This window comes from Fundulus heteroclitus, chromosome 7 (genome assembly GCF_011125445.2).
Source record: "Fundulus heteroclitus isolate FHET01 chromosome 7, MU-UCD_Fhet_4.1, whole genome shotgun sequence".
Lineage (NCBI taxonomy): Eukaryota > Metazoa > Chordata > Actinopteri > Cyprinodontiformes > Fundulidae > Fundulus > Fundulus heteroclitus.
Genome location: NC_046367.1, coordinates 42,591,403 through 42,610,950, shown reverse-complemented (window position 1 = coordinate 42,610,950; position 19,548 = coordinate 42,591,403). Strand labels below are relative to the sequence as shown.

At 43.7% G+C, this 19,548-nt stretch overlaps 1 protein-coding gene across 4 annotated transcripts in view; it reads right to left on the bottom strand.

The window, feature by feature from the left end:
- The window catches only part of ttn.1 (titin, tandem duplicate 1), a 169,888-nt gene that overhangs the window by 8,912 nt on the left and 141,428 nt on the right, over positions 1-19,548 (bottom strand). For all 4 annotated transcript variants that reach the window (XM_036139670.1, XM_036139671.1, XM_036139672.1 and 1 more), the window contains 31 exons: positions 19,249-19,545; positions 18,478-19,065; positions 18,072-18,374; positions 17,615-17,911; positions 17,237-17,524; positions 16,832-17,137; positions 14,828-15,130; positions 14,436-14,741; positions 12,587-14,350; positions 12,191-12,484; positions 11,744-12,028; positions 11,329-11,628; positions 9,149-11,215; positions 8,756-9,058; positions 8,364-8,669; positions 7,959-8,249; positions 7,556-7,855; positions 7,045-7,350; positions 6,612-6,914; positions 6,209-6,490; positions 5,496-6,089; positions 5,097-5,384; positions 4,614-4,913; positions 4,213-4,515; positions 3,784-4,086; positions 3,102-3,686; positions 2,710-3,012; positions 1,796-2,095; positions 1,137-1,712; positions 728-1,033; positions 5-610 (listed from right to left, as the gene is read on the bottom strand). In XM_036139670.1, coding sequence (XP_035995563.1) covers positions 5-610; positions 728-1,033; positions 1,137-1,712; positions 1,796-2,095; positions 2,710-3,012; positions 3,102-3,686; positions 3,784-4,086; positions 4,213-4,515; positions 4,614-4,913; positions 5,097-5,384; positions 5,496-6,089; positions 6,209-6,490; positions 6,612-6,914; positions 7,045-7,350; positions 7,556-7,855; positions 7,959-8,249; positions 8,364-8,669; positions 8,756-9,058; positions 9,149-11,215; positions 11,329-11,628; positions 11,744-12,028; positions 12,191-12,484; positions 12,587-14,350; positions 14,436-14,741; positions 14,828-15,130; positions 16,832-17,137; positions 17,237-17,524; positions 17,615-17,911; positions 18,072-18,374; positions 18,478-19,065; positions 19,249-19,545 — 13,953 coding nt within the window. The remainder of the gene's footprint in view (positions 1-4; positions 611-727; positions 1,034-1,136; positions 1,713-1,795; positions 2,096-2,709; positions 3,013-3,101; positions 3,687-3,783; positions 4,087-4,212; positions 4,516-4,613; positions 4,914-5,096; positions 5,385-5,495; positions 6,090-6,208; positions 6,491-6,611; positions 6,915-7,044; positions 7,351-7,555; positions 7,856-7,958; positions 8,250-8,363; positions 8,670-8,755; positions 9,059-9,148; positions 11,216-11,328; positions 11,629-11,743; positions 12,029-12,190; positions 12,485-12,586; positions 14,351-14,435; positions 14,742-14,827; positions 15,131-16,831; positions 17,138-17,236; positions 17,525-17,614; positions 17,912-18,071; positions 18,375-18,477; positions 19,066-19,248; positions 19,546-19,548) is intronic.

Below are 19,548 nucleotides of genomic sequence, written 5' to 3'. Positions count from 1 at the left end.
TTACTTTCAACATCCAGAGAAACTGTGGCACATATTGAACCTCCTTGGTTGGTGGCTCTGATCTGATAAACAGTGGAGTCTTCCTCATCAGCCTCAGTGATGACCAGCTGGTGGTATCCTCCCTTAAACTCCTGGATCTTGATCTTCTTGCCGTCTGAATGGATCTCCTTTCCTCGCCTGAACCATTTAATCACAGGCTTGGGCTGTCCTGTGATCTTGCATACAAGGGTAGCATTGCTCTTGTACTTAACACTCATGTTCCTCAGCTCCTCCTTGAAGGCAGGAGCGCGTACATCTATAGCAGTAGCTGGAATGATAGGCGCAGTCTCCTCACTGTAGTCACTCTCTCCTCCGAGGTTTTCACACTTGACTCGGAAGATATACTCAACGCCCTCAGTCAGGCGCTTGACAGAGAACACAGTTTGTTTAATCTCATCTGTGGTAACTGGAGTCCATTCGGTCCATTCCTTCTTATCCTTCTTATGTTTCTTTTCAAGGCAATAGCTCTTTATCTTAGAACCACCATCACTCAGCGGAGGTTTCCAGGAAACCACACAGGAGTCCTTAGTGATGCCAGAAACAACTGGTGACAGAGGTGGTGATGGTCTCTCTGTGGATAATAAATATATAAAAGAAAAACGTGTTACTGCTTTTGCATTGAAGCCCAGGTAAAACACAAATTTCTTAACTTTTTTTTAAATAAACCCTGACATTGTCTTAAACTTACCCAGTTGGCTCTTGATCAGGATTGGGGAGGAAAGCTCCAGTGGATCACTGTTGCCATATCGATTCTGGGCATAAACACGGAAAAAGTATCCTGCGCTGTCAATGAGGTTGGGGACACGACAAGATGTGCTGTTGATGGAGGAAGACACGAGTTCCCACTCCATGCCCTCTTTGTCTTCTCTCTTTTCCACAATATAGTTGGTGATCATACAGCCTCCATCATCCTTTGGAGGCTTCCAGCTAATGATGACAGAGTTCTTAAGGAGGGCATCCAGGACAATGGGTCCCTGAGGTATATCAGGTTTGTCTGTGAACCAAGACACAGGATGTTAGTGTATACAAATCTGATAGTATTTCCATTATGACTAGAGGTTATTGCATGATAAAACCAATTAATTTAAATGACATACCATAAATTTCAACATTGAAGGCAGTGTCAGCCCTGCCAAAGTGGTTGTGCAGTCTGATCCTGTATTTTCCTCCATTCACTCTGCGCTGGACATTCTTCACAACCAGGTGTGTGTAGTGCTCGGTGGTCTCAATGCTGATTTCCTCTGTGTTTTCCAGTGTCTTAGCCCCATGCAGCCACATGATCTTTGGCTGAGGACGACCGATATAAACGGCATGGATGCGTAGAGTCGTTCCAAGTCCAGCATAATAGGTTTCCTTAAGTGGGTAATCAGGGTGGAAGGATGGAGCAGCCTCCAACACTAGACTGCCAGTGGTCTCAATTTCTCCAGCTTCATTCACGGCCTTGCAGGTGTATTCTCCTTCGTCTTCCTGCTGGTCTGTCATGATAGACAGGGAGTGGTTGCGGCCATCAGAGCTCATCTCGTACTTTCGGGACTCAACGATTTCCTTGCCAGCATGATACCACTTGATTTCAGGAACGGGTCGGCCAACAATCTGGCACTTCATGACAGCAGGCTGGCCAAGCTTGGCAGTGACTTCGTCCATTTCCTTCCTCAGGCTTGGTTTACTTTCAGCTGTGGGTACAAAGCGTTTTAATGAAACATATCCCATGTCTAGTGTAAAATATGCAGTATAAAATATACAAAGCTGCACTTACCCATCAGCTTAGTTTTGATGCATGTGGCAGTCCTACGAGGTCTACTCATTCCTGTCTCATTCTCAGCAAAAACTCTGAACTCATATTCTGTGGCTTCGGCCAGTCCCGTCATGGTGAATTCCTTCTCCTTAACCCTCTGTTTGTTGCACTTCTTCCAGGTGCTCTCAATAGACTTTCTGTACTCCACCCAGTAGCCCAGGATTTCCTTTCCACCGTCACATTCTGGTGGTTGCCAGGAAATGGTGATAAAGTTGTTCGCCACCTTCACCGTGTCGATCTCCCCTGGCTGGCTGGGCTTGTCTGGAATAAAAAATAAAATAAATCGACATTAAGGTTTTGTTTTTTTGAATTTGAGTTCTCTATTAGTAAAACTAAAGGAGAAACAATTTTAAAGTCTATCACTTCTAAAGATTATCTAAAGCAACAGAAATATGTTTAGATGTTTAGAGTTAAACTGAGTTTTGGAGTAAATAATTAACTTTCAATTTAATTTCATTTATATAGCGCCAATTCATAAAACATGTGAATCAAATTCAATCAAATTATACATATTGGGTCAGATTATACAGATTAGTCAAAAAGGTTCCTATATAAGGGAAGCCAGTTGATTGCATCAAAGTCTTGACAAGCAGCATTCACTCCTCCTGAAGAAACGTAGAGCCACAGGGAGAGTCGTCTGCATTGTCTATGGCTTTGCAGCAATCCCTCATACTGAGCAAGCATGAAGCAACAGTGGAAAGAAAAACTCCCCATTAACGGGAAGGAAAAACCTCCAGCAGAACCAGGCTCAGTATGAGCCTTGACCGACTGGGGGTTAGAGAACTAATTAATAAAATTAATTTATGATAGTAATGGCTAATTAATAGGAAATACATCAAATATATGGGAACTCTATATCAGCACACAATACTCACCAAATGGATCTTTGCATGTGACAGAATCAGATGCTGAACCAGCCTCGCTTTCACCGATACTGTTGACGGCAACAATCCGGAATTGGTAGTCTGTATCAGGGGTAAGTCCATGTAGAGTAAACATGGTAGAGGTGATCTTGGTCTCGTGGCGGAGCCAAGTCTCAGAGGACACCTCCTTGTACTCAACAAAGTAGCCGGTGATTGCAGAACCTCCATCGTCCTTTGGTCTGGACCAGGCCAGTGCCACTGAGCTTTTGGTGACATCCATGATCTCAGGTGGGACACTTGAAGGCTCAGGGGGACCTTGTTTAGAAAGTAGATGAAATATTATAAGCAGATGACTCATTTAATACTTTTCAGAGAGAGTTGTTAAGCAGGAATGTAAAACTTACAGAGAGGAGTCGTGGGTACAAGTGGCTGCTCAGATTTTAGAGATGCACTGATGCCAAAGGAGTTTTCAGCAGTGACTTTGAAGTGGTACTCTGTTCCCTCTCTCAAGCCCTTAACAACAAGCTGGGTTTCAGTTACTCTAGAGTCCACGGTGTACCAGGCATTTCTGGCTGCTTCACGCCTTTCTACAATGTAGCCGAGGATCTCAGAGCCACCATCATCCTTCGGCTGCTTCCAGGAAACCTTGACAGAATTGGCTTGGATTTCTTCAAAGACCATTGGTCCCTCTGGAGCATTCGGGCGGCCGATGACCTTGACCTTAATTTGGGCTTTCTTTTTGCCCACCTTGTTTTCCAGCAGGAGTTCATAGAGACCAGAATCTGTCCTCTCCGCTCCCTTAATCACCAGTTCACTGGAGTCCTCGGTGGATGCAATCATAGCCTTCGTGGAGATAGCACCAGTATCCTTCGACCACTTGCAGGTTGGAAGGGGTTTACCTTTAATGGGCACAGAGAGTCTAACCACACCTCCATGACGGACAACGTACACATCTTTGTATTTCAACTCCAGCTCATAATCAGGAGATTCTGGAAAACAAAAACATTAAAACAATTAGTTTTACGTTTTGCATTTGTTTCATTTCAGTAATCTTATTGTTTTTAATTTGTAATTGTGGTTCTTTACCAAGCATTTCTGTTACTTTGACCGTTCCTGGTACTTCTGCAGGCTCTCCAGAACCACCGGCATTACAAGCCATCACACGGAATTTGAACTCCTCTCCTTGCGGCATGTTGGTCAGGGTGTACTCGCAGATCAGAGATGGAGTGGTGTTACACTTAATCCAGGCCACAGAGCCTGCCTTCTGCATTTCAATCAAATAACCATCAACCCTGGCATCTCCCTCATCATCTGGTGGACTCCAAGCAAGTGACACAGATGACTTGGTAGTGTCAGTGATCCTCGGGTTTTGAGGACAGCCAGGAGGATCTAAACAGATAAAATATGAAAGATATTGTGACTTCTTTACAGGGTTATATTGTGGCTAATTGTTTAGGAAAGAGTTTTGTGGTCACTATTTAAGTTATATTGTAAAATCTTGTTTGCTTTACTTACCAATGGGATCTGTAGCAACTGCTGGTTTGGATGACAGACTTGGTTTGCTCAGGCCTCTTGCATTAATGGCTGTGATTCTATGTTCGTACTCCAGGCCTTCAATTAGCCCAGTTGACCTGTACCTGGTCATTGTGACAGGGTTCTTGTTTGCACGCACCCATCGGTCAGCCCTTACTTCTTTGCGCTCAATGATGTATCCAGAAACCTCCAGACCACCGTCTTCATCTGGTTGCTCCCAAGCCACAGTCATTCCGTCACGAGACACATCGAAGGTGATGGGACGACCGGGAGGTCCAGGCACATCTGTGGAGAAAGCTGGTGTTACTAATTCTGCTACGGTCATAATAATGCTTGTATAATATAGTGAGAGTTTAATGTATAGCTGAGGCCAAAAGTCTTACTCTTCAAGCTCCTACAGGTAACAATCTCAGACTGCAGGAACTCTCCGGTGCCATAGCGATTTATGGCAGCTGCACGGAAGACGTACTCAGCTCCTTCAATTAGGTTTTCAAACCTGAACAACGGTCTGCTCACAGAGTCAGAGACAGTCACCCAGCCAGGTCTGTGAGCGTCACGCTGCTCTACTAAATAGCCACTAATCGGAGCTCCGCCATCTCTGACTGGAGGATTCCAGCTGCAGGTGACAGTGGTGGCATCAATCTCATCAAATTGGATTGGACCTTCTGGTTCATCGGGTTTGGCTGACAAAGTGGAGAAAGTAAAACAATTTTTGGTTTACTTCTGTCCTTAAGGCAATGAATGCAAAACAAAATCTAGTGGGTAAAATTGGGGTTAGGATCATTAAATAAATCGTATTAATTTAACTGTCGATGCAAGTAATCATGAATTAAATACAAAATAAAGATTGTTGCACAGTATCTTACAGAGAATGATGACCTTGATGACCTCAGTGATGACTCCAACAACATTCTTGACTTCAAGTGTGTAGTTGCCGCTGTCATTGATGGTTGTGTTGGACACAGTCAGCTTGGAGAACTTGCCAGTGCTTTTGACCTTCACACGGTCTGTTATCTTTATCTTGTTGTCCGCAAAATACCAGGATGAGACAGGAGGAGGCCTACCGATGATTGGCAGGTCCAGTTCCAATGTCTTACCAGCCAAAACATTAACAACCTTCTGGGGAATGCTGGACAGGTCTACACTGGGCATCACTGAAACAAAAGGAGCATTTTACTGCACTGGCTGAAGATTATTGTGAACTGCTGTGATGTTATAAATAAATTCACTATACAATGATCTCAAAGTAGTATAGCTGTTGTTACCTCTCTGTTCCTGGACAGTGACAGCAGCAACAAGTTCTTTAGGCTCACTGGCTCCTCTGCTGTTGACAGCTTGAATTCTGAACAAGTACTGCTCCTTTTCATTCAACTTCTCAATGGTGTGCTCGAAGTCTGTGAGCTTCAGTGTTGCCACCTTCATCCACTTGTCAGTGCCAACCTTGCAAGCTTCAATGACGTAGCCGGTCAATCGACTGCCACCGTCGTGCTCAGGCTTCTCCCAGGCCAGAGTGACTGTGGTCTTAGTGACGTCTGCCACCTCAAACTTATGTGGTGGAAGAGGAACGTCACAAACCAGGATGACGTCTGGGGTCTCACAGGGCTCACCGATTCCATAAATGTTTTCAGGGAGGACACGGAAGTAATATAGCATGCCCTCCATAAGATTATCAATCTTATAGGAAGTTTTGCTACACTTGGAGGTTACGGTCTTATAAGCTCTCATGGAGGCCTCGCGTCTCTCAATGATGTAGTTGTTAACAGGAGCACCTCCATCCACAGCTGGGGCTTCCCAGGAGATGGTGGCAGAGTCTTTAGTCAGCTCTTTGATCTTGATTGGTCCAGTTGGTCCAGGTGTATCTAAGAATATAAATGTGTTCTTGAGTCAAAATACAAAATATTCAAAACTGGGTTTTACCCCATAAAATAACATTTGATACAGTCATTAAATGTATTCACAGATATTGTAATTAACTCACCATAAACCTTGACAAGCATACTGATTTCCTGTTTTCCAGCTGAGTTCTCGGCCAGCAGCGTGTACTTGCCAGCATCATAGCGGTGTACTTTGTCGATTATGAGGGTAGTAGATTTGTTGGTGACCTCAATGAAGCCTCTGTTATGGAGGTCGACACCAGGTTTGCTCCATGTTATGGTAGGGGCAGGACGACCCGTGACATTGACAAAAAGACGAAGGGAGCTACTGGCGCGCAAGCAGATGGTCTTTTTGAGGTCATCGTGGAGCTCAAAATCTGGAGGTTCTGTGAGCGATAGATGTGGATAGGATTGAAAGTCAGTTTGGGAATTTTTGCCTGAGACTAAACAAATACACACAGTTAACGGATAGTTTAACTTCAAATCTGAGGCTGTTAAAGGACTTACCAATTCTTTCCACTGGCTCAGTCTCAGCACAAGGTTCACTGAAGTCTCCTGTTCCATTAACATTGATGCCAGCCACTCTAAAGCAGTACTTCTTGCCTGAGGAAAGTCCAGTCACCACATGCTCTGTAGAACGCAGAGTCTTTTCATGTGCCTTTTTCCATTCCTCTGCTCCAGCTTCCTGCATCTCCAGAATGTAGCCAATGACATCAGCACCTCCGTCATCCACAGGTCGGGACCAAGCAAGGCTGATGCTATCAGCATGGGTATCAGCGATTCGAGGAATAGAAGGAGGAGCAGGAGTGCCTGAGAAGAGGTAATGCACAGGTCAGTGTAGCTCTCATAGCAGATGGCGTTTCTCTTTCTCAATGTTGCAACAAAGTTTCAAATGACATTAATGCAGTGATGTGCTATTCAAGTTGTTGATGAAACATACTTGTTGGCACTCTGCAGACGACATACAGAGAGACCTCGCTGGGCTCACTCTCTCCGGCCTTGTTAATGGCTGTTACTCTGAACTGATAGATGTTGCCTTCAGTCAAACCAGACACCTTTAGTGTCGTGTCCAGGTGAGCGCCATCCCTGTTCACCTTTACCCATCGGGCACTCTTTCTCTCACGTCTTTCCACCAGGTAATGAGTTATTGGGCTGCCGCCATCACTTTCTGGCTTCAGCCACTCAATAGTGGCAAAGTCCTTTCCTGATACCAGGATCTCTGGGGCTCCAGGAGGAGTGGGCACAGCTAAGGAACAGATAAGAAGGAAAAATCAGTTTAGTGGTAATGAGTTTCTTATTTTTTCATGCCTTTCTCTTTGGTAAGATTGGTCTTTTTGATTTTTCTTTAAATATCCAATAAAAAAATACCAGTTAAATTTGATTGGTATTTAGATTTTTGTAGACCTCACGTTTAGGGATTAATGATCAATGATTTCACTTCTTGCACTTACTGAATGTGTTTCTGGCAACCATGGGCTCTGATTGGAGGTAAACACCAGAACCATACTTGTTGACTCCACGAACTCTGAACAAGTACTCTGTGTTCTTGAACAGACCGGTGATGTTGCATGTCAGCTCCTTACACTCGGCATGCATGACCACCCAGTTCAGCCTGTTGGTGTCACGCCTCTCTACAATGTAGTGTGCAATGTCATCCCCGCCGTCCTCAAGAGGAGGCTTCCAGCTTAGTGTGCATGACTCTTCTGTTATCTTGCTGATCTCAATGCTGCCTTCACACACTCCAGGTGTGTCTAGACAAAGCAAGATATACTTAGGGTAAGTCACTTTGAGAAAAAACAACAACTAACTGTTACCCGAGATTGCAAATAAATCAGAAATAAAGAAAATACTTACCAAGCACTTTGACGTTGACCTCTGCAGTCTTGGTTCCACTCACGTTTCTGGCTGTCAGGATGTATTTTCCAGTGTCATCTCTGTCACAAAATTTAATAATGGCCATAGCTCTGGTGGCAGTGTACTGCAGGTGATATTTTTCACACATCTCCAACTCCCTGTTGCCCTTGGACCAGAAAGCCTTTGGATCAGGTCTACCTCCCACTGCAGCATCCAGAACCAGGTCGGAACCGGCTCTGACCATTACAGTTTCAGAAAGGAGCTTGCTGTCCAAATGGGCCTTTGGAGGCTCTGTTAAGTGGAGATAAAATTTTATTGTCCCCATATTCAGATGTATCTAATGTCAGGTTGCATGCTTTTAAAAATAACTGTGCCAAATAGAGTGTGGAAGATTTAAAATCCTACCGAAATCAGTCTTGCACTGAACAGAGCCTGTGGATTCGGATGGTGTGCTGAAAACTTGGTTGGCATTCTTGGCAATCACCCTAAATTCATAGGCCTCTCCTTCTCCCAGGGCAGTAACTGTGTAGAAATGATCTGTCACGTTGGTGTAGTTACACTTGAGCCAGCGGCCCTCACCGGTCAGCGTGTACGGCTTTCGCTCGATGATGTAGCCAATAATTGGACTGCCACCGTCATTCAACGGCGCTGACCATTTCAAGGAGACTGTGGTCCTTGTAACATTGGTGACTTCAGGTTTACTTGGTGGATCTAAACACCAATTCAAATAAGTTTGTCAGATAAGTTTGTACATAGATAAACAATATATTATGTGATTAAAAAGGGGCAAGACTTACCAACTGGATTTTGAGCAACTGCTCCCTTAGAGGCTTCGCTGGGTTTGCTGAGCCCAGCACTGTTCATAGCATAAATCCTAAACTGGTATTCCAGGCCTTCAACCAGACCTTCTACCTTGTAGTAGCACTCAAAGCATGGGATCTTATTCTCCCTAACCCACAATATGTTGTTCCTCTCCTTCTTCTCAATCCAGTAGCCTGTCACCTTGCTTCCACCATCATGGTAGGGTTCCTCCCATTTCAGGGTCATTGTGTTTGCTGTAACATTGAAGACTGAAGGTTTTGTTGGGGGGCCAGGAGGTGCTGTAATTAAAAATAAGGTTTGAAAATTACAATGTAGCTCAACAGAGAGCACACTTTTGAGATATATTATAATTGGATTTTAATACTTACAGAAAGGATGCTCTGCAACAATCGTCTCAGACTCAGTGGGCTTGCTGACTCCAAATCTGTTCTCAGCTGAGACTCTGAATGTGTATTGCATGTACTTAGTCAGGTGGCTAACATGAAGAGATGTGCGCTTCACGCTAGAGTTGATTAGCTGCCAAGCCGTTGAGCCAGATTCACGCTTCTCCACAATGTAGTTTGTGATGTCAGTGCCACCATCATCTTCAGGCGGTTCCCAATTAACAACGCAGGACTCAGATGTGATGGAGGAGATCTCAATTGGTCCAGATGGAGCACTTGGTCTGCCTGTGACGTTAACTTCCACCGTAAATGTCTTGGTTCCTGTTACGTTTTCAAGAGTAAGATAGTATTTTCCTCCATCTCCTCTCATGGCGTCTTTGACGGAGATACTGGCTCTGTCCTTAGTTACTTTGATGGTGACTCTATCAGAGTTCTTCAGTCTCATTTCTTCCAACCTCCATGAGACCTTAGGAGCGGGTCTACCACTAATAGGGACATCAATGGTGAAGGTGCTGCCAGATTTGCATGTGATAAGCTGGTTGGGTATCTCACTGAGGTCAGCAGCAGGCTCAATATGAGGCTCTTTGACCAGGACAGGAGCCAGAGTTTTCTTTGGTCTACTGTAGCCAGCTTCGTTTTTAGCCTTCACACGGAAGTCATACTCATCACCCTTATTGAGCTTTTCAACAACAAATGTAAGATTCTTGGTGCTGCCAACCACTACCCATTTGTCTCCACCCTTTGGTCTAGCTTCAATGACATACGACTGAATACGACTACCACCATCATGCTCCGGCTTCAACCAGCCCAGCGACACAGAGCTATCTGTGGTATCGAGGACATCCAGTCTCTTCGGAGACGATGGCTCTGCTGTGGCAATCACTGGTTCAGTTATCTCAAAGGCCTCACCAAGACCATGATGGTTTTCAGCTGAGACTCTGAAGAAATAAGGCACTCCCTCCAGCAGGTCCTGGATCTTGAGAACGCACTGTGTACATTTCCCACCAGATTGCTGCCATGTGCGTCGGCTAGCCTCGCGCCTCTCAACAATATAGTGATGAATACGTGCTCCACCGTCATTGACAGGTGGCTTCCAGAAGAGTGTGACTGAGCCTCTTGAGACGTCCTGGAAAGCTACGTCCTCTGGAGGGCCGGGGGTGTCCATTACTTTCACCACAAAGGTAACTGCCTTACTACCACTGGAATTCTCCAGATTAACTGTGTATTTGCCTGCATCATATCTAGAGCAGTTTTCAATGCTTAAAGAGCTGTAGCCATCTGTGGTTGTGATCTCTGACATCCCGCTCAGCTCTCCTTCCTCCTTCACCCAGGTAGCGGCAGGAATGGGCTTTCCTCTGAAGTGAATGCCCAAGCAAACAGAACCTCCAGCCTTGATGATGTGTGTCTGCTTAAATGTGGCATCAATGTCCACCTGTGGTGGTGTTAACCTATCAACAGCCTGAGCAGGCTCTGGAATCTCCTTGTCTTCTCCTCTGCCTATATGATTGACAGCTGCAACACGGAACTTATACTCAGCACCTGTCTGTAGACCCGTCACCACATAATTAGGTTCAGACACAAGTTCCTCGTTTACTCTCTTCCATTCAGTTTCTTCTCCCTTCACCATTTCAATGATGTAGCCAAGGATCTCCATGCCGCCGTCATCAACTGGTTTGGTCCATTCTAAGCTAATGGAAGTGTTGGTAGAGTCTGACACACAAATCACAGATGGAGCACATGGGATGTCTTTAGGCTCAGCAGCCTTGATTGGCAAAGAGATATTGCTAGGAGCCCCAACACCAGCGTCGTTGACAGCCATGACTCGGAACTCATATTCCATATCTTCTGTGAGGTTAAGCACCTTGTGAGCACATTCAATGATAGGCTTTTTGGTCATCACCTTGTAGAACCGAACTGTTTTCTTTTCTCGTTTCTCTAGAATGTAGTGCTGAATCGGGTTTCCTCCATCAGATGTTGGAGGAGTCCAGGACAGAGTAATACTCTCTCCTGTCACATCAGTGGCATCAGGAGTTCCTGGGGCATCAGGAGTTGCTGGAGGGAGAATATTGACAGTTTACAACATATATTAAATGAACATAAACAATTTAAGTATCTTCTTCAATATATTCTGTATATTTTCAAGGAAATAAGAGCTTTACACTTACTGTATTGCAATTGTGCAATGATGGGACTTGATTCCAAAGGTCTTCCAACACCAAACTTGTTAACTGCAGAGACCCTGAACTGGTACTCATTAGACTTGATGAGCTTGGTTGCATTAAAAGTACACTGCTTACATTCATCAGATACTAAGGCCCAAGAGATCTTGGCGGTCTCCCGCTTCTCAATGATGTAATGTGAAATCTCAGAACATCCATCATTCTCTGGTGGGTTCCAAGACAGAGTGCATTTGCCCTCTGAAATATTTGTAAAGGTGATTGGTCCTACCGGCTCTCCGGGTGTATCTGGATGACAGAGATTTACATTTATCTCTATGTAAAACACATTAAGACGAACTGAAAACACACACACAAAAAACAAACATCTAAACATCATACTTAATAAAACTCTAAACTTTACCTTGAACTTGGATGACAATGCTCTCCTTTTTGGTTCCAGATCCGTTGGTTGCCTCTACAGTGTAAAGGCCACGATATGTGCGGTCAGCATCTCTGACAAACAAGGTACTGGATCCAGGAACATTAATGATGTCCATCATCTTTTTGGTAATCTCCACATCATCTCTGTACCAGACAACTTTAGGAACTGGCCGTCCAGTGATGGTCACCTTCACCCGGATGTTATCTCCTGCCTTCACTGTCAAACCCTCAAAGTACTCTGGGCCAAACTCAATATTTGGAGCAGCTGTTTTAAGAAAGTTGATGTTAGTTTATAATGTGCAGAAGTAAAATAAGTTACTTGCATTCTGAATGTTACATTAATGGAAATAATTGATGTGCATGAATTATAATTTTATATTAAATTAGTTTTACAGTGTAATGTATTTTAGATTCTGTTGCAACTCACCATTTTCACTTCGTACTGCAATTAAGCCAGAGGAGTTGGATGGGGGACTGACCACGCCTATAGCATTTCTAGCAATGATTCTGAACTCGTAGCGTTCATTTGTCGTCAACCCTGTGACGGTGTACTGACAGTCATGTACCTCAGTCAGATTGGCCTTGAACCAGCGTCCTTTTCCTTGACGTTTCTCAACGCTGTAGTTTGTAATCTTGCTGCCACCATCGCGTTTAGGTGCATCCCATTTTAATGTTACTGAATCACTGGTGACATCAATGTAATCAGGTTGGCCAGGAGGGTCTAAAAGACATAGCCTTTTGTTAGATTTAAAACACTACCATCATTAACACATATTTCCCACAATAGGATGTTTAAAATGTTATTGTCTTAACGGAGACTTACCAACAGGACTCACAGCCATTATTGGCTTGCTTTCATCACTCATTCGGCTGAAGCCAGCATCATTCTGCGCATAGACTCTGAAAGAGTACTCCAGACCTTCGATGAGTTCCAAAATCCTGTAAGTCATTTCTTTGACCAGGACTGTGTTCACCTTTTGCCACATGATGCTGTTCTTTTCCTTTTTCTCCACATGGTAGCCCTGGATAGGGACTCCACCATCGTAGATGGGTTTTTCCCACTGGATTGTCATGCCGTCATTAGTAACGTTGTACACAACAGGTTTTCCTGGTGGGCCTGGAGGTCTAAATTGGTGCTTGGCAATAACCATTTGTGAGATTAGAGGCTCACTGACTCCATATCGGTTTTCAGCAAATACTCTGAACTGATATTGGACACCCTTGATTAAATTGGGTACCCTGAACTGAGTACCCTCTACACGGGAGCAAGCCATTTTCCAGTTAGATTGGGAGGTATCACGTTTCTCCACAGTGTAGCAGGTAATTTCTCCACCACCATCATCATTAGGTTCATCCCAGGAGATCATGATATTGTCAGCTCTGACTTCATCCAGGCGGATGGGTCCAACTGGCTTAGATGGTGGTCCAAGTGTATTGACAAAGATATGGAAAGATTTCCTGTTGACCTTGTTGTCAAGACTCAAGGTATATTTTCCCTCATTCTCCTTCTTCACATTCTTAATCATCAGAGTGGCTTTGTTTTCAGTTGTCTTAAAGCGAACTTGGTCGCTCTCCTTCAGTGGTATGCTGTCCTTTAACCACTGCACAGCAGGTCTGGGCTTGCCTCTGTATGGCAATTCAATATGCACGTTATGACCCAGACGAACACTGAGCCTACCACCTGGGTACTCTCTAAGGTCTGCCTCAGGAGTGATAATGTAGTCGATGACCTTGATAGGACCATGCTCAACAAAGTCGCCCTGTCCCTTCTCATTTCTGGCTGCAACTCTGAAGAACACCTCAGAGTGCTCCTTGAGTTTCTTGACCTCAAATTCACACTGTCTGCTAACCCCTCCCAATGACCACTCCTCATTCTTAAGCTTCTTCTCAATTATGTAGTCAGAGATGATGCTGCCTCCATCGTAATCCGGCTTCAGCCACTGTAGTGTCACAGAGGTCTTGGACGAATCTTTCATAGAAATTTCCTTGACCGGTCCTGGAGTTTCTGTAGCCTTGACAGGCTCCTGTGTTTCACATGGATCACCAATACCATTCTCGTTCTCTGCTAAGACACGGAAGAAGAAGGATGTCTTTTCTGAGAGATCTTCAATAGTGTATGTAGTGCTTGTGCATTTGGTTGTCACTGCAGAGTATGATCGCTTAGAGGAGTCCCGCTTTTCAACGATGTAGTTTGTGATCTCAGCACCGCCATCATGGAGTGGAGGGTCCCAGCAAAGAGTGACCTTTCCACGGGTAACATCCTTCATAACCAGGTTCCTGCACTGAGCCGGGCTATCCTGTACCTTTACAGACAAAGTCAGGGCTTTTGGTTCTCCTACACCATTCTCTATCTTGACTGTGTACTTTCCAGTGTCCAGTCTGGTCACTTCACGCATGATAAGCACTGTTGTTGTGTCTGAGTGGTGGAACTCATATTTGGCATCGCGATCTATACATTCTTCTCCTTTGCTCCAGGAAGCAGTGGGAGCAGGTCTGCCCTTCAATGGAACAGATAGCTCCACATCTTTACCAGCCTTCACAATGTAGTGAGTTCTCATGGCAACATCCGAGTCAATCTGGGCTTCCTCTGTGAAGGGCAAACAAACTTAGTGTTACAAAGATTGACATAAAAATAAGCAAAGTATAACATCAACATTTTGAACATCTTTTACCCAGGATATCTTTGGCCTGCACAGGCTCAGTCATCTCTAAAGGTTCTCCACGGCCAGCACAGTTCACAGCAGAGACTCTGAAGAAGTAGTTTGTATCTGGTTTTAGATCATGAACTGTGTACTCTGTAGTCTTGACTTCACCCTTAGAAGTAATCATGGCCCAGTCTTGCTCTCCTTCAACAAGCTTCTCCACCATATAGCTGATAACCTCACTACCTCCATCCCATTCTGGTTTAGACCAAGCCAGGGTGATGGATGTCTTTGTGGAGTCCTCAACCTTCAACTTGCAAGGCTCATCCGGTGGATCTGTAAATAAAAATTATTAGTTAGGAGAGTAGCCTAGGTGAAATGGTTTGTTTTTAAATTTCAAAGTTTTTTTTTTTATCACATACCAACTGGGTCGGCAGCCTTATAGTAGTCGGATACATCAGAGAACGGTCCCTCGCCAGCTTTGTTAATGGCACATACACGATATTGGTACTCATTTCCTTCAGTCAGGTGGTACACCATCTGTTTGGTGTCAATGATTGGGTCTTTATACACTCTTATCCAGCGCAAGCTCTTTTTATCACGTCTCTCTAAGTAGTAGCCAGTCACAGAGCTACCGCCATCGACTCCTGGTTTGTCCCATTCTACCAACATGGTGGACTTGGTGGTAGTATTCACTTCTGGAGTATGAGGTTGGCCAGGGGTTACTTTAGAAAAGGGCAAAAAAAAAAGATTTAGAAAAGGCAAATAACATGAATTTGCAGCCAACCCTGCTAACATTTTTTATTTGAAAAGTAGAATAAAGTTGATATTTGGTGCAATGTTTTATGAATGATGAAATTATAAAACTACTTCAACCCAGATGACCTGGCCTCTCAATATATAGATGGTTTAAACAATATTCTGAGCTATCTTGCACCAGTAAAAACCTGAAGTGTTACCCTCTCCTACCCCTCCTTCCCCATATCTGTAATTTCTTACTACTGTCAGCTTCATCCTGTCTCTAAAGCCCTTGTTAAATTCTACCTCTCATCTCTTTTCCCTTTCATAACTGTTATCATTCACTCCTCGCTCTTGTTCCCATCCTCCTTAAGACTTATCACTAACAAAATTAAAAACCTGGATCAGATCCTACCAACTACAATAATTTCTAACCCATTTCAAATATACTTGTCTTCAGAATAGTTAAAGAAGAGTTGCTTTCAACTCCATTTAACATAAAATAACTTCTATGAATACTTCCAGTCGGTTTTCTGTCCCCCACATAGTACTGAAATCACCCTCATAAAAATCACTAATGATCTTTTAATAACAGCTGACCCCAGTTGACTTTCCATTCTCATTCTTGTTGATCTGAGTGCAGCCTTTGATGCAATCTCTCCCTCCATTCCCCTTAACAGATTATCCTTGCTTGCCACCAGCCACACCACCGTGACTGGTTTTCCTCCTACCTTTCTGGCCACTCTGTTTGTTCAAGTTAAGTCCTTCAGCTCCCATGCTTCTCTTGTAAGATCTGGTATTCCTTACCTATACTTTTCACCATTTACATACTCTGCAATATTTTACTTATCCTTTAAAATCAATTCTAATCTCCCATCCTCTTCCCTGCTTTTTTTTTTTTTTTAATTCAAACTTCCTAAAATTAAACAGTGATACCCTGTAATCCTATAGAGACAAAATCAGTATTATCCAAAAAAGACAGTTTTTTTCTCCATTGAGAGGAGCTCTAGATGGCTCCCTATCTTTCACCTCTCACATTAATAACATAATTCCGTCTGCATATTATCATGTATGCAACATTGTCTTCTGTACCTCCATTTCCCCTTACTCCACCTCAATTCCTGTTAACAGCCTTGTCATCTCCCGTATTGATTATTGCAGCTCTCATCTCTTCGATATCCCTTAAAAATCCCTCCATAAGCTCTATATGGTCCAGAAGGCGGCTGCTCATTTCATCACCAGACCTTCTGCATTTCACCACATCAGCCCAGTTCTGTACCAGCTCTATTTGCTCCCAGCCAAATTTTGAACCATATTTGGAATGAATCGGTTTACATTCAAGGTTGTCCACAATCTAATCCATCCTTATCTACTCTTCTTCATGCCCCAGATCCTCCCCCTCTATCTGCCTCACTGTTTCCTTTATTCTCTTCTGCACAATGGGGACCAGAGCTTTCTCCCTTTCTCTTCCGAACTCTGGGACTCCCTTCCACCAGACATCTATAACATCAACACCATCTCCCGTTCAAATCTGGACTCAAAACTGCTTACTCCTTGGGATTTCATTGCTCCATGTAACTTATTTGATGTTTTTTTAACCTGTTTTTAGTTTTAATTTGTACAGTGATCTTGAATTATTTTCAATTATATAAGCATATTGTCATTGAAAAATAGATTGTTTTTTTTACCAAAGGCATTCTTAGCGACGACAGGCTCCGATTCGAGTGGCTCTCCAACGCCGAACTTGTTAACTCCCATGACTCGGAAAACATACTCATTTCCACGCACCAGCTTTCCGACTGTGATGTGTGTTGCCTCATGTCTATCTGAAACCGTTGACCAAACCACTCTGCTGGTCTCACGCCTCTCAACAATATAGTGAGTGACTTTGGAACCTCCCTGATCAGACTCTGGAACTGGATTCCAGCTGAAGATTATGCGGTCTGCTGTTATGGAGTTAAAGTTAATGAGGCCAGTTGGGGGTCCAGGCTTGTCTAAATGGGGAAAAATGAAAGGCAAATGAACATCAGATACACATCCTTGCATCCATCTCTGAGATAATGGATTCATGAAATGTAGGTGCTCCAAAGTACCAAGTATTTCAATCCTGATATTAGCAGAAGCTGATCCCAGAGCATTTTTGATCTTAATCTCATATGAGCCAGTGTCAAAGCGAGTTGCATCCTTGATCAGAACAGCAGAGGAGTCTGTTGTGCTTTCAACTGACACAGTCGAAGAGGTTACCAGCTCCTTTCCATCCTTGAGCCACTCAATAGTTGGCAGAGGCTTAGCAATAATTCCTACTCTGAGTTTTACTGAAACCCCAGCTTTATACTGGACCACATCCAGATACTCAGGAGGAAGATCAATGGCTGGGGCACCTGTAGAAAAATAATTAAATAGTTTAAATATCAAACGTAGACAATTTTAAAGTAAGCCAGTAAAAAAGTAAATATATATCCATAGCCTACCAAATGCATCAACACAGGTGACGGGGCCAGCAATAAGAGATGGGTTGCTGACAGACCCGACAGCATTCCTGGCGTATACTCTGAACTCATAGGATTCATCTTGGGTGAGTCCATATACAGTGAAGCCCATTTCAATGATGTTTGTAAAGTTGGCTTTCACCCATCTGCCACTCTGAGCTTCCCTCCTCTCCACACTGTAGCCAGTAATCTTGCTTCCTCCATCATACGGTGGTCTCTGCCAAGACAGGCTGACTGAGTTCTTTGTGACTTCTGTGACACGGACATTTGCTGGGGGCTCTAGAACATCAATCAGGAAAAAAAGATTTGTTAAAATGGGCTATTGACGTTGTATGTATCACAAATCATGATGCAATGCTCCAAACATCAAATATAAAAAGCACTCATATATTGAACTATGCCTGATAAAGGCAGCCAGTCAATGACATTAATGACTTACCACAGGCATCAATAGCTAGCACCTCTTCTGATGTCTTGCTCAGCTTTCCGATACCAGCAGCATTTTCAGCTGCTACCTTGAATTCATATATGAGACCTGGACAGATATTTGTAACACGCCACTGGTTTCCTGGTATTGCTGTTTTGTTTATCTTCTGCCAGAGAATGCTGCTTCTCTCTTTCATCTGTAGGTGATATCCAATTACAGGGCTTCCTCCATCACTGACAGGCTCATTCCAGCACACTGTCAGGCTCTCTCTGGAAACAAAGCTAACCCATGGGGTGGATGGAGGACCCGGTATTACTGAAAGACACCAAATATTTTGTTAAAGTAGTTATGGAAGATCAATCATTCATGAAATCATATACAAGTTAAACAACATTATCCAAAAGACTTGATGACTTACTGTAGGGGAGTTTGATCATGACTGGTTTACTGTCAATGTGGTTGCTAACACCGTAACGATTTGCAGCCTTGATTCTGAACTGATACTCCTCTCCCTTGGTTAGTTTGGTCACCTTGATGGCACTCCTGGCGACGTTAGCTGCCACCTCAACCCAAGCAGGAGTACTTGTTTCACGTTTCAGCACAATGTAGTTGGTAACAGGGCTGCCACCATCATATTCTGGAGGATCCCACTTTAGGCATACTGTGGTCTCTCCAATCTCTCCGATCTGAACCGGACCAACTGGAGGTCCAGGTCTGTCAAGCACGATGAAAATGAGGGATATCTTGGTTGTACCTCCTGCATTTGAGGCAGTAATTTCATACTTGCCAGCGTCACTTGAAACACTTTCATTTAGAGTTATGATGAGGCTGTCCGGAGTTACTTCTGTGAGAAGTCTCTTGGATCCTTTGATGACAACATTATTTTTGGATACTGTCACCTTTGGCATTGGTTTGCCAGTGAGAGGAATCTCAAAAGTCAGGTCAGATCCTGCTTTTACATAAACTGTATTCTTGGGGTAGTTCTTCAAGTCGAACTCTGGAGCCTCTGTAAAAAAACAGGACAGTACTATGAAGCATGATAAAATACACCTTTGAATTAATACTACATTTAACATCCACTAAACATCTAACTTTAAAATGTATAAAATAAAAACTACGCCTTTCAAGCTATGTCAAAACTAAAATAATTGTTTCATATCAAAATTTTAAAATAAAATTAGAAAAATACCCTGTATTTCCTTGACAATAACAGGAACAATCATCTCTTTAGGTTCGCTGAGTCCAGCATGATTTTCAGCAGAAACTCTAAAGAAGTACTCGGCTCCTTCTCTCAGGCTCTTAATGGTGTGAGTCAGGGTCTTCACAGTTGCACACTTCACCCACTTGGTCTGACCCTTCTCCACCGCTTCAATGAAGTAACTAGTGATTCTGCTTCCACCATCATATTCTGGTCTTGTCCAGGCAAGTGTAACGCTGTCCTTAGTAACATTGGCAACACCAAGTTTCATGGGTGGACTTGGTACCTCTG